The sequence below is a fragment of the Idiotropiscis lumnitzeri genome, chromosome 20 (assembly GCF_059441095.1).
Source record: "Idiotropiscis lumnitzeri isolate Australia: NSW breed Sydney's pygmy pipehorse chromosome 20, RoL_Ilum_1.0, whole genome shotgun sequence".
In the NCBI taxonomy this organism is placed as follows: Eukaryota; Metazoa; Chordata; class Actinopteri; order Syngnathiformes; family Syngnathidae; genus Idiotropiscis; species Idiotropiscis lumnitzeri.
The window spans coordinates 12,545,506-12,556,774 of NC_142410.1; the positions used below are offsets into that span (position 1 = coordinate 12,545,506).

The following is an 11,269-nucleotide window of genomic DNA, read 5'->3' on the forward strand; positions in this document are numbered from 1 at the left end:
TTCCTTGACTGGCTGTGAATGTCACCCAACTGACTTGAGTCCCTTTGTAGCTTGAAGTTTGCATCATCATGACGAGCAGCTTCCTTCATGCCTGTCAACACACCAATCACACTCACCGATTCCCAAAAGCAAATCAAATCCAAAATGCAAGCGGGAATAAACGTCAATAAAAAGCAGCCATGAATTGAGTCCTTGTTCTTTTTCAATGTGATTCGGATCAAATTTCGAGATGTAAAAGAGCGGTCGCTCTGATTGGCTGTTTGCAAATGAAAATCGTCAAACGTCACAAACTTTTTGCAGGATATTCCGGCATAGTTTAAGCAAAGCTGCTGAAGCCCAAACGAGAGGCTGCGAGGTCAGCCGCTATCATTCTTGTGTGCACGAAAAATGACGGACACTCGGTCGCTCACGTCTCGCGTCGGTTGTTTTTCTTGAGCGCCGTGATTTAAGTTGTGCGGAGCCCCACGAGTGGAATTGAGCTCGTCTGGAAGCACTTTGTGCAATATTGATTGGGGAGGAGGAGGAGGAGGAGAAAGCTCAGGAGAAAGAGGAAGTGGAGACGGAGGAGGCCGAGGCCGATGATGGAGGCTACATTTGGTAGGAACCACTGCGGGAGCCCAAATGGAGAGCCGGGTTGCGGCCTCTGACCCCATTCGGGGACAGCAAAGAGGATCGGATCGCGGCTCAGGAGACATTTCCCATGAGGAGGTGACGAGTATTCAATTTTTGTCGTCCATAAATGCCTCATTCTTTGTCGTCAACTTAAAATATGAACTGAACAAAGTGTTAGCCTAGCGTAAGCACCCCACATGTGACGATGAAATGAATGCACAACAAAATCAGTCCAATGGCGCTAGTCAGCTGAAGAACAGGGAAAAAAAAACATGCTTCTGTCTATGCTAAGCCAATTGTTGCCAAGATTAAAAAGGGAAATTAAAAAAAAAAAAAATTCTGCATGGAGAAACTTGCGGAGCTGTCTGAAACCAAATCTGTATTGAGTGAAGTGGACAACAGCAAAATGTTTCTTTCCCCGCTAAACAAACTGTTAGCAGGACGAAGTAGATCTCAATGCTAAGCTAACTCTTAGCTTCGCATAAGGGCGCAAGTTCTGCATAAATTGGCAAGAGGGACAAGTTGACCACTTTTTTTTCGACTTTGTAGTTTTGCAAAGCGGATTTGTTTTGATACTTTTTTTTTTATTTCCTGCACCAAAAAGTCCGTTTTGAACTTGAATTGGACAACAAATACTTTGGAGTTGTGTTGTTGACAGCACTGACGACTTGAACTTGTGTGGGCGGTCCTTCAAGTCGGCGTGGTGCGTTGCGCTGACGACACCGCGGCATGCTGAGCGGTCGGCCTGCTTTTCCGCTTTTGCTTTTTAGTGTCGCACGTCCTTTGTGAATTAGAATGTACTTCTAGGCGCGGCGCTTTCCGAATAAAACAAAAAATTGGAGCCAAACTTTGTGACGTTGAAGACATTTGAATTTGAATTTCAATCTTTTGCTTTGCCAATTGAAAAATTGCTGCGAGTGGGTGACAAGGAAGCTTATTTGGTAACTTAAGGGGGTGTTCAAGCCTCCCTAATCAAGTCAATGCTCAAATAAATGGAGCAAAAATACATGATGGAAATTGAAAACGGAATTTAGGTACCCTCAATTCAAAACTAAAATAACCGGTCGATTTCAACCAAAGTAAATAAAGAAACAACATTTGGAATGCATTTGCTCGCTGCTCGAGTCACACACATTTATTTGTAAGAAAATAAGTAGACCGGATTTATTGATCAAGAATGACGCACGGGACGTGATTTAGTGTCACTTTATTTTGGAGACAAGCATGAAATGTTTGGAAAATGGATTTCCCTTCAAAGGTGTGCTTACTTATCGTCGTAGAACCATTTGTCAACTGGAACAAAAAAAGCAAATTGATATTTTGTCCGAAATGATGACATTCGACTTGATACGCACCAGAAGTGGGAATGGGCTCTGCGGCTCCAAAAGCACAAGCCTGCAAACGGTTCACAGAAAAAAGAGATGAAGCAACCCGTCAAAATGTCACCCAATTTGGGAGTCATGTTGTCGAGATGTTGAGATGAGAGCAAATGTTGACCTGAACATTGACACTTTGGACACTTTCACTTTGGGGGTCCCCTCACTTTTGTTGCCAGCGATTCAAGCCACTCACGGGGCCCAAAGAGAGAAACAACCTTTCACGCTCGCATTCTCACCTTTGGACAATTTCGGGTCTTCAGTTCACCTACAAAATATTTTTGGGGGAACACGCAGGAAGGCAAACTTCCAAAATTCATCCAACTTACTGAATCCACCACGGCGGCGGCGTCTTCGGCAGAGCAACAAAATGGACTCTCGGAGACGCTCGTGTTCATGCTGATGGCGAAAAAAAAAAAAAGTCACTCAGTTGATACGTCCACAAAATTTGAAGTTCAACTGTCAGAAATTAGTTGCAGTTTTTTGGGAAAACATTGTTGCTTTTGTTCCAAGGCCGAAGCAATCGCGGAGTAGGAACGCCGTTTGATGGCAAACGGATCGTTTCAAATGAGTTGAGGAGATTCATTTCGACACAAAAACGGATCATTTAGTTTGGGGAATGTTGGCCGTTGCGCTCACCAGTTCAACTCGCCGCCGTCGGTCTTCTGAGCGATGAGCGCTTTCCAGAACTGGTGGGTGCTCTTCACCGTCTCCATGGCAAAGTCCTGCCACGCGCGGGATAAACAATCACTGAGCAGGAAGTGACACCGTCACGTGTCGTCACTCAGTTTCGTTTTTTTTTGGCGTTGGGCGACATGGGCTCAATTTTGTCACAGAATGACTTGAACGGCCGTTCGTTTACCCGGCCCTTGAAGTGTCCGCTGAAGGCAAATTGGTTTTGGGCCTTCCCATCGGGGACTTTGTATCGTTTGAACCAGTCCAGCGTGGCCTCCAGGTATCCCGGCTTGAGCCGCGCCACGTCGTCGATGTCTGCGGAACAAAACGCAGCGATGGGCCGTGCGGCGCTCGGCCAAATGTTCCGCCGTACCGTTAAAGCGCGCGGCCTCGGGGTCGTCCGTGTTGATGACCACGACCTTCCAGTCGGTTTCGCCCTCGTCGATGAGCGCCAGCGTGCCCAGGACCTTCACCCTGATCACTTCCCCCGCGGCGCACACCTGCGGAATACGCGCCGGTTACCGCGGCAAAATGCGGCCCGCCGAATGAATGTCAAATTTGGAATGAGGTCATTTGGACCTTGTCGCCAATGTCGCAAATGTCGATGGGGTCGTTGTCCCCGCAGCAACCCGTGTCGGCGTCCTGGTGGCGAGGGTCCTCCCATGTCTGTCCCAAAACAAGACAACATTTTTTTTTCTTCTTTGCTTTAGTTTGAGATCTCTGGCAACAAAACGTTGAGCACGCCCGAAGTGAAACCGTCCGGATTGAATGGACATCCATTTATCCGACTCTCTAATATTGGAAATTAGTTGTACAAATGAATTGCAACATTTTGGATTTGCGTGTCATCCAAACGGATGATCCTACATCTTAACTCATTCACTCCCAGCCGAGTAAACAAGAATGACGTCTTTAGCCGTCAATGGCAGTCAACGAGCTAAATGGAAAACTTGCCTGCGGGATGGCTCCGTAGTTCCAGATGTAACCTTTATGCGGAAAGACGTTTGCCACGTAGCGCAGCGTCCCGTTCTTCACGTCTTGTTTGAGAGGATTGAGCGCGTCTTTGGTGGCCATCTGCAAAAACAAACGACGACGGCGTCATTTATGAGGATGACGCCGTTAACGTGATCGAAGACGTCAGATGCCGTGCACTACCTCCATCTTTGCGTTGGTCCATCTGGGAACCTCCACGACGGCGTGAAAAATGTTCTGCCGGAGAAGTCGGACAAATGCGAATGACATTTCCATCTCCGTTTTCTGAATCTCTTTCTAGCGCGACTAGATTTCGTGGCCGAGCGAAGCCTGGCGGATCTGCGCCACGACGGGAGTGTTTACGTCCCATTTAAGTCGCGGCCAATCAAGGCGGCTCCTCGCAGCGATTCTTGCCTGCGTGAATCCGAAGCGCTTAGCGAGCCGGTGCTAACTTCAATATGGTCACAATCTGTCCGTCGATGCTGCGCGTGCCAAATTGGCAAACACGTGCCGCTCGCCTGGCCATCCATGATCCGAGACACGCGTGCTCGCGGGCGCGTACCAAAATCTGGATCCGCCACCTTGACAGATTGGCTTGATGAAAATCGAGCCCACATTCGCCATCAAATATTAACCGTGGCTCGAATTGGACTCGAGAGTTAAAAAGGGACGCTCACCTGGGCTTCATCCGCGTAGACGGGTATGTCATGGAAAGGAGATATATATCGGCCCTCTGCGTTCTCTGCGCAAAGTAGATGTTTATTTCTTTGAGAGGAAAACCAAACGGCGGCAGCAACATGCGCCAGTTGATGAAAAGGCTTACTGAAAAAGATGCGGTAGTCGTGCGTGTTGGGTGCGCCTCTCTCCTCCGTGCTGAAGCTCACGGCCATGACCCCTCTGTCCCGTTTGCTGCCTCGTCCGCTAATCGAGCGGCGACACTGGAGAGCGCGCTTAAGCCGACGTCACCTGACCACACGCTGCCAATCACGTGACGGCAAACGGGGCAAGAAATTGCACAGAAACGCGCACGCTTGACTTCTACAGGCAACAATGTGTGTGTGTGTGTGTGTGTGTGACCCGCAGAGGAACTTTTGGGGCCTCGGCACACCTTCTTGAACATTTATTTACGCCCCGCGAGACTCTTGAGAGGCCCTTTCAGACAAAAACAGATGGCGCTCGCTCGCTTCCAACGCATGAGCCGTAAACCAATTAACAGGCTGGATTAGCCGACTTTTGCTGGCCCGTTTTTTTTTTTTTGCTGGATTTCATTATTTAAGGCTGTGGGAAGTTTTCATCTAAACACTACTTTCTATTTGGGATAAGGCGTTTCCAATAGATTTTGAATTATTTTGGTGTATTATTTGTAACATATTTTTTTTAAATGATGCAAAAAAAAAAAATGCTGTTTCTAATTTAATGTATATTTTTAGTGAGGCGTCGACTTTTCCTCTGCACAAATATCTCATCTTATACGAGATGATTGTTACCCATGAACATGTTCAACCGTTTTTTCCACAAAAAGATGAAATACTTAGTAATATACTGTTGCATCCAAAATATGCAACTATATTTCTCAAATTTGATTTCAAAGCAACACAATTATTTGATATAAACAAACCTTGCGTCGTGTGCGCTTTTCCATCTGCCACCATGAAAGTTCAAACCAGATCAAAACGAGACTAATAACAACATGACAATGACATATTAGAGGAAAAAACAGCTTTATAAAACAAAGTTATAAATTAGCAATTAAAAATATCCCACCCAAGAGGTTTTTGTTTTGTTCTTAATTCAGAGGAAAAAAAGGCAAACGTGTCGAAATGGAAGACGTTGTTTCATCCGCCGACACTGGATGCAATCTTCAAGTACAAAGCCTGCTCATTTCCAAGCAGACTAAAGGATCAAAGGGAGGGTTTTTTTTTTGTTTTGTTTTTAAAGGCACACGGCATGCAACGAGTGCATACATGGTTCAAAACTCCCTCTGTGATAAGATGTCAAATTTGTGCCGGGACGTGAGAGCAGCTTGAGTGTTTGCATCCAGCGGATTGGACAGCACGTTGAGCCACTTGAGTGCCGGCATGGCCGACAACTTGTCCATTGGCATTTCTGCGGGTTCAAATGACAACAGAAAGCAAGATTACTCCAAGGAGAGGAACTCGATTGCTGGAAAGACAATAACTTATCGAAAAAAAATTCAAAAATGGATCAAAGCGCTTGCATCTCAAATCTTTTGCCATCAACAAAGATGCCATTCTCCCGTTCCAGCCCCCCCCCCAAAAAAAAATCAAATATGAGGTGTTTTTAGACCCATGATGCATCGTCATTCTTCACAGAGGACAAAGAATATATGCCTGTGAGTATTGTTAGTGTGTGTACATTGCGGGATAAACGATGCTAGCACACTTTAAGGCAAAGTTGTGTAGTTGTGCAATTAATTGTCATTACCAGTGATGTTGTTCCCCTCTAGGTTGATCCGTTCCAGTGTGGCGATTTGCGTGAGCTTCTCGGGAAACGCAGAGAAGTTGTTATTGGCCAAGTTGATGCTGGTCAAGTGCCCCATTTCCTCCAGCGAGTCGGGCAGTTTGCTGAGAATGTTTCCGTGCAAGTCCAACTCTGAAAACGTGTTGTTTTTTTTTTTTTTTGTTTGATTTTGTTCAACCAAGGGAGCATGCTTCATTTGGGATGAATTGGGCACCTCTCAGTTGAGTGAAGGTGGAAAAGAACTTGCTGCTAATGGCCTTCATCTCATTATCCGCCAGGGTGATGACCCGGATGTTCTCCGACACGCTGCTGAGAACTTTGAAAACGCCATCGGGGAATGAGATGAGCTTGCAGTCGGAGAGGTCTACGGGGAAAGCAAAAAGATGAAGTCCATCCAGGGTTCCCAGAGGAACACAAGTGGCACCCTGTGCTGCCACCTGCAGGTTCTCTTAAAAATAACAGCCTACGTAGAATACTGTACAGGCCTAATTTAAATTACGAGTTTCATTAATTCCGTGACCAGGCTCTTTACTCAAATCATTTGTCTCTCAAATCAACATTCGCAACACAAAGCAAAAAAGCCTGCGCTTACCCAAGTGATCTTTTCCTTCCTCGACGGTTGCGTTGATCCTCCGGGCCACGTTAACCACCGCCTGCGCCATTTTGTGATGCGCCTATTGCACGTCACGTAACATTTAATACAAGTTTAATAACACGACAAAGTAATTATATGGGCCAGTTTCACATAATCTGATCAATACATACAACACTGAATTTCATTTTGAAGTGCCCCAGAACGGACGTGCATTTTCCTAGTCGCCGACAGGGGGCGACAGAACTATTGTAGTTAAAAATGGATCCGATCGTATACCGTACGAGTAGTAATAAAAAGATATCACGACCAAATCTGCACCCACAATTAAACATCACCATCGTCGTCGTTTAACGTTAAGAATTATGTTTCTTATTTGAAAAAATAACCCAGACAACGCAGAGAGATTTTAGTACAGGAATGGTCGCACTATCTTGAACTACAATGACACATGATATCATGTCTGCCGCCTAGTTCCACATTATTGTGGAAATTAGTTTCGACAGTTGCATTAGATGTAGCTCATTTAACACTATGATGAGCTGATACATAGTGATTGTGTATTACAAGTATTTCACGAGTATTTGTAGTTCAAGAGGAGAGACGGACTTACCGTGGTTATCCTGTTCCGGAAGTTAGCCGCTAAGTAATGTTGGCTGACTTGACAACTTTGGCGTGTGCTATTTTTAGCTCAGTCGAGGGACCAAACCCACCGAATTTTCACCGGATCGTGAGAAAAGCTGACTAATAACGTAATAAAATATAGTCGCTCGAAATTTTTGTGTTTAATTTATAAAATATGCAACCATTAAAAAAAACGGCTATTAAAAAAGTCGGCTAGTGCGTGAGAAAAATGACTTCTCGTGAGCGTCAAAATTGCACACATTAATTGCAGTCCAGCGTTGGCTGTAATTCGTCATCAAATAGCAATTTGTCTCCGAAGTGTTATAACAAGTGAGTGAGTGTCAAAACTGCGCAATGAAATGAATATTATATGCATACACTTTAAATGAATTTGCAGCATTTTGTTAACACAAACGTGTTTAAACTGAATTGTAAAATATTGTATTTCTTACTTGAGTTCAATTCATCCTACCTGTCAGTGCCGGTCCACTTCTGTAAGTTACTTAAGCCTACTTGCTTTAGCGCTGACCCCATGTTGCATTTCCGGTTGGTCAGTGAAATAGTTTGGTATTGTCTCAACCCGACCGCATTTGCTGGATTTCCCTCCTCTCCAATTCTTTTGACTCATTGTGTGCTCACTAGAAACGTCGACTTTTGTGTTGTGACCTTTCCACTGTGACATCACACGCACGTTAGAATGGCAAGAGCCCGATTGTTCTCATAGTAAACAAACACTTCCATGTCATTTTACCAAGGTGGGGCGAAACGAAGCTAAACCATTTGGGTGATGATTTTTGCCTTCAACAGCAAACACAACAACCACATTTTTGTTCTTGTCTTCAGTTCAGTCGTCATTCGTTTTGTGCCACCCGGAAGAAACCTGACACTTAATGATTATGGACATGATCAAAAGATTTCTTGAGAAAAGCCACAGGAAGGTTAAACATGGGACGGCGTCTTTACAAAAATAGACATAAATATGACCGTTTTTAATATTCACAATAAATATACATTCATTTCCACATCATCATCGAGTGCATGGTGAAAGAAAAAGAGCTCCCCCCTTTCCGCTATTAAGTGTGTTGGTTTTGAAATTTGCTTGCGCTGTGCTCACTGACAGCCGCACTCGTCCACCATCATGTCTTCGTGATGCCGCAGGAGCATCTCGCCGTTCTCGTAGTAGAGCATGCTCAGCGGGCTCATCTTGGTCGGGGCGCAGCACGGCGAGGCCACTCGCTTGGGGTGGTAATGCTTCAGTAAGCTCTGCGGGCCAAACAAAGAGAGAGAGAGCACGAGGTGGGCATGGAAAATACAGTTAAGTTAAGTTAAGTTACAGCCGCCACGCCATGACCACGTCATCGCTCAGCCGATATTATTCGTCGATGAATCACTCAAAACCAAAGACGATTTCTGAATGCAAATCATTCAATGCTCCCTCCTCCTGCTCGATCGGACCCGATGTCATGCGGATTGTTTCCCGCTTACCTGCATGTAAGCGTGATTGGTCGGGTTGAGGTGGGCGCCCAAGGGTCCCGGGCAGGATCCCTCACAGCGGTAAGCGTTGTACCTTTTGGGGAAGATGATCCAGGACCCCCAGCCGATGTGATTAAAATCCACGTGCAGGTCCACTCTGCGGCACAGGGACTCGGCGTCCCCCCACCCGGGGGCCCTGCTCGTCGGTTCCCTGTGACCCCGCTTGCTCCTGCGCCTCTTGGGAGGCCAGCGCCGGGGCCGCACGGTGTCGGCCGGGCTCAGGAACTTGGAGCGCTCGGCCGTGTGGAGCAAGCTGGCTTTGGCTTTGGGGTTGCGGTCGGACCCGGTGTGCGAGAAGATGACTAGCAAAGCTTGGTCGGCCGCCGGGCCGAGGTCGGGAGGCGCCGCCTCCGCCTTCCTCCTCCCCCGTTGGCGTCGGAGCCTGAGTGCGGATTTCTCTCCCAGCCAGGCGAGGAGCGGGCTGGTCATGTTGAAGACCCTCCAGCTGCGGGAGGAGGAGACCAGGGAGGACGGGCCCAGGAGGCCCACCGGCTGGGGCTCTTGGCGGCAGATGTCCGACGCCGGGTGGCACTCGGGGCCCTGCTGGTGGTACACGGCCACCGAGGCGTTGGGGGCGCTCGGCGGGAGTCGGATTCTCAACTCGGCCGCTTGGATCTGCTTGTCGGACAGCAGGGCGTGGAGGTCAAACGTGGCCGCCCACAACCCGTGTCTGAGCGCCAAACCTGCTGGACAACAAGACACAAAAGAGCTGCTCAATAACAAGTCCGATTCGTCCGGAGGAACGAAACAAGGAAGGAAGGAAAGATGGACTTAAAACGGTCCTTCTCTTTTTAAAACTCTCATAATCCACCCGAGGGATGCGGGATCTCAAGCGCCAGGTTGCGGCACACAGGACAAAAAAAATGGTGTTTTTCTTTCTCAAGTGTGCATGAATTTGTGAACGCGCCAGAACAATTATTTGAAATGCATACAAAGACAAGACGACATTTATGCACTTGCGTCCACACAGTTTGAAATGATCATGACGCACTTAGAAAATGGCAGATGTGTTTCAAGTTCAACACAAAGTGAATATTTAAAAAAAAAAACATGTATGAAAATAATAATATAACTAAAGATAGAAAAGTAGGCTTGCTAATGGGGGACGTGGCTCACAGCCGCTTTTATATTTTTGTCGTGATTCTGACTTTGGCCACACTTGGTTGGGGTTTATGACAGTGACAATTTTGCTACATAAAAATAAATACATAATAAAAATTTACAGCGCGAGGTTGAGAGGCCACCAGGGGATGTAAATTTGGGAATGCGGTGGGAGTGTTTTGGCTATTTGTGTTCAGGCGTGGTTGGAATTAAAGGAAAGGTTTAAAGAGCATCTTCACGATGTCATCTTTGAGCATCACATGAGCGACTTAATCCACTCAAATCCAAGAGCCCCGAAACTGACCTAGCATGCAAGCCAGAGCGCCCTGCAGCTGCATGCCATTCTTTATTTCCCATCTCGGCGAGTTGACCTTGTGCATTTCCTGCTCACTCAGCCAAACAAATAGGTACAAACTCTTGACACCTAACAGCGAAATGGAAGCCGAGAAGGAGGTAACAAATCCCCTGCGCCTCTAATTTAATCAGGACAAGTGTGAAAAGGCAGGAAAAAAAAAGAACTAAGGCCACTTGTGTAGTAGAGATTTGAGCAGGAGGGGGCGCGTCTGGCGAGATGCTCAATCAACAAGGACTAATTAAGCAAAAAAAAAAAAGAAAAAGAGAAGCAGGAGCGCGAGAGGTTTGCTTTGAGAATTAGACTGGCTGATCCTCACCCCGAGTGGGATGTGGATTGCAGCCCCTCTGCTCGTCTGGCATCCCCCCACCCCGACAGACCCCCCCCCCTTTTTTTTTTTTTGCAGGAATGTCATGAAAAAAAAACGCACCTTTGGCCGTCAAACTCCTCACAGTGTCCGCTCGCCTCTCGGCATCTTGCTCGGCCGCATCCGACGCGTTGGCCAGCTTGAAGTGGCGGTACAGGTGCACCATGTAGGTGGGCAGGTGCTGCCCGCTGCCTCCCACGGCGACTCCGTGCAGCCGAGCTCGGTTGCGGGCGTGCTGCAAGCGGACTCCCTTGGTTGGCTGCTGCTGCTGCTGGAGGAGGACAAAGAGGAGGAGAACCGGCAACAGCGGGGAGGCTCGCAATGAGCGCATGTCGGACCCCGAGAGCAATAACAACAATTTGGGCCCACATCTCCAGGGGTGTCTTATATACCCTCAAGACGACAACCCCCCCCCTCCTGCAACCGCATTCTGCACGGTGACCCCCCCCCCCCCCCCGCCCTACCTTTCATGTTCCACAAGTAGCTGAGAACATTAAAGGAGGTTGACATGCGTCCTCAAGACGTGTTACCTGACAGCTCATCAGCCATTCAGCTGCTAATGAGGCCGCCCGGGTGAGTTGGGG

At 47.3% G+C, this 11,269-nt stretch overlaps 3 protein-coding genes across 4 annotated transcripts; all 3 read right to left on the reverse strand.

The window, feature by feature from the left end:
• Positions 1-1,802: 1,802 nt before the first annotated feature.
• On the reverse strand, positions 1,803-4,616 carry ppa1a (inorganic pyrophosphatase 1a). The gene is made up of 11 exons (XM_088284227.1): positions 4,459-4,616; positions 4,313-4,377; positions 3,819-3,872; positions 3,618-3,737; positions 3,243-3,329; positions 3,037-3,163; positions 2,851-2,978; positions 2,628-2,713; positions 2,318-2,387; positions 1,968-2,007; positions 1,803-1,905 (listed from the first exon to the last, which is right to left on the reverse strand). Exons 1-11 carry the CDS (start codon positions 4,523-4,525, stop codon positions 1,877-1,879), a joined length of 873 nt encoding a protein of 290 aa, XP_088140353.1. The 5' UTR covers positions 4,526-4,616; the 3' UTR covers positions 1,803-1,876.
• Positions 4,617-5,339: 723 nt separating this feature from the next.
• On the reverse strand, positions 5,340-7,957 carry lrrc20 (leucine rich repeat containing 20). Of its 2 annotated transcripts, none has more exons than XM_088284107.1 (5): positions 7,805-7,957; positions 6,709-6,790; positions 6,331-6,480; positions 6,081-6,248; positions 5,340-5,741 (listed from the first exon to the last, which is right to left on the reverse strand). In XM_088284107.1, the coding sequence occupies exons 2-5, from the start codon at positions 6,776-6,778 to the stop codon at positions 5,605-5,607; spliced, it is 525 nt and encodes a 174-aa protein (XP_088140233.1). In that variant the 5' UTR covers positions 6,779-6,790; positions 7,805-7,957; the 3' UTR covers positions 5,340-5,604. The 2 variants fall into 2 exon arrangements, with proteins under 2 accessions (XP_088140233.1, XP_088140234.1); XM_088284108.1 differs by lacking the exon at positions 7,805-7,957 and adding an exon at positions 7,322-7,771.
• A 485-nt stretch (positions 7,958-8,442) lies between these two features.
• Positions 8,443-11,054, reverse strand: ndr2 (nodal-related 2). Its single transcript, XM_088284748.1, has 3 exons — positions 10,749-11,054; positions 8,818-9,548; positions 8,443-8,595 (listed from the first exon to the last, which is right to left on the reverse strand). The coding sequence occupies exons 1-3, from the start codon at positions 11,014-11,016 to the stop codon at positions 8,443-8,445; spliced, it is 1,152 nt and encodes a 383-aa protein (XP_088140874.1). The 5' UTR covers positions 11,017-11,054.
• Between the last annotated feature and the right edge of the window lie 215 nt (positions 11,055-11,269).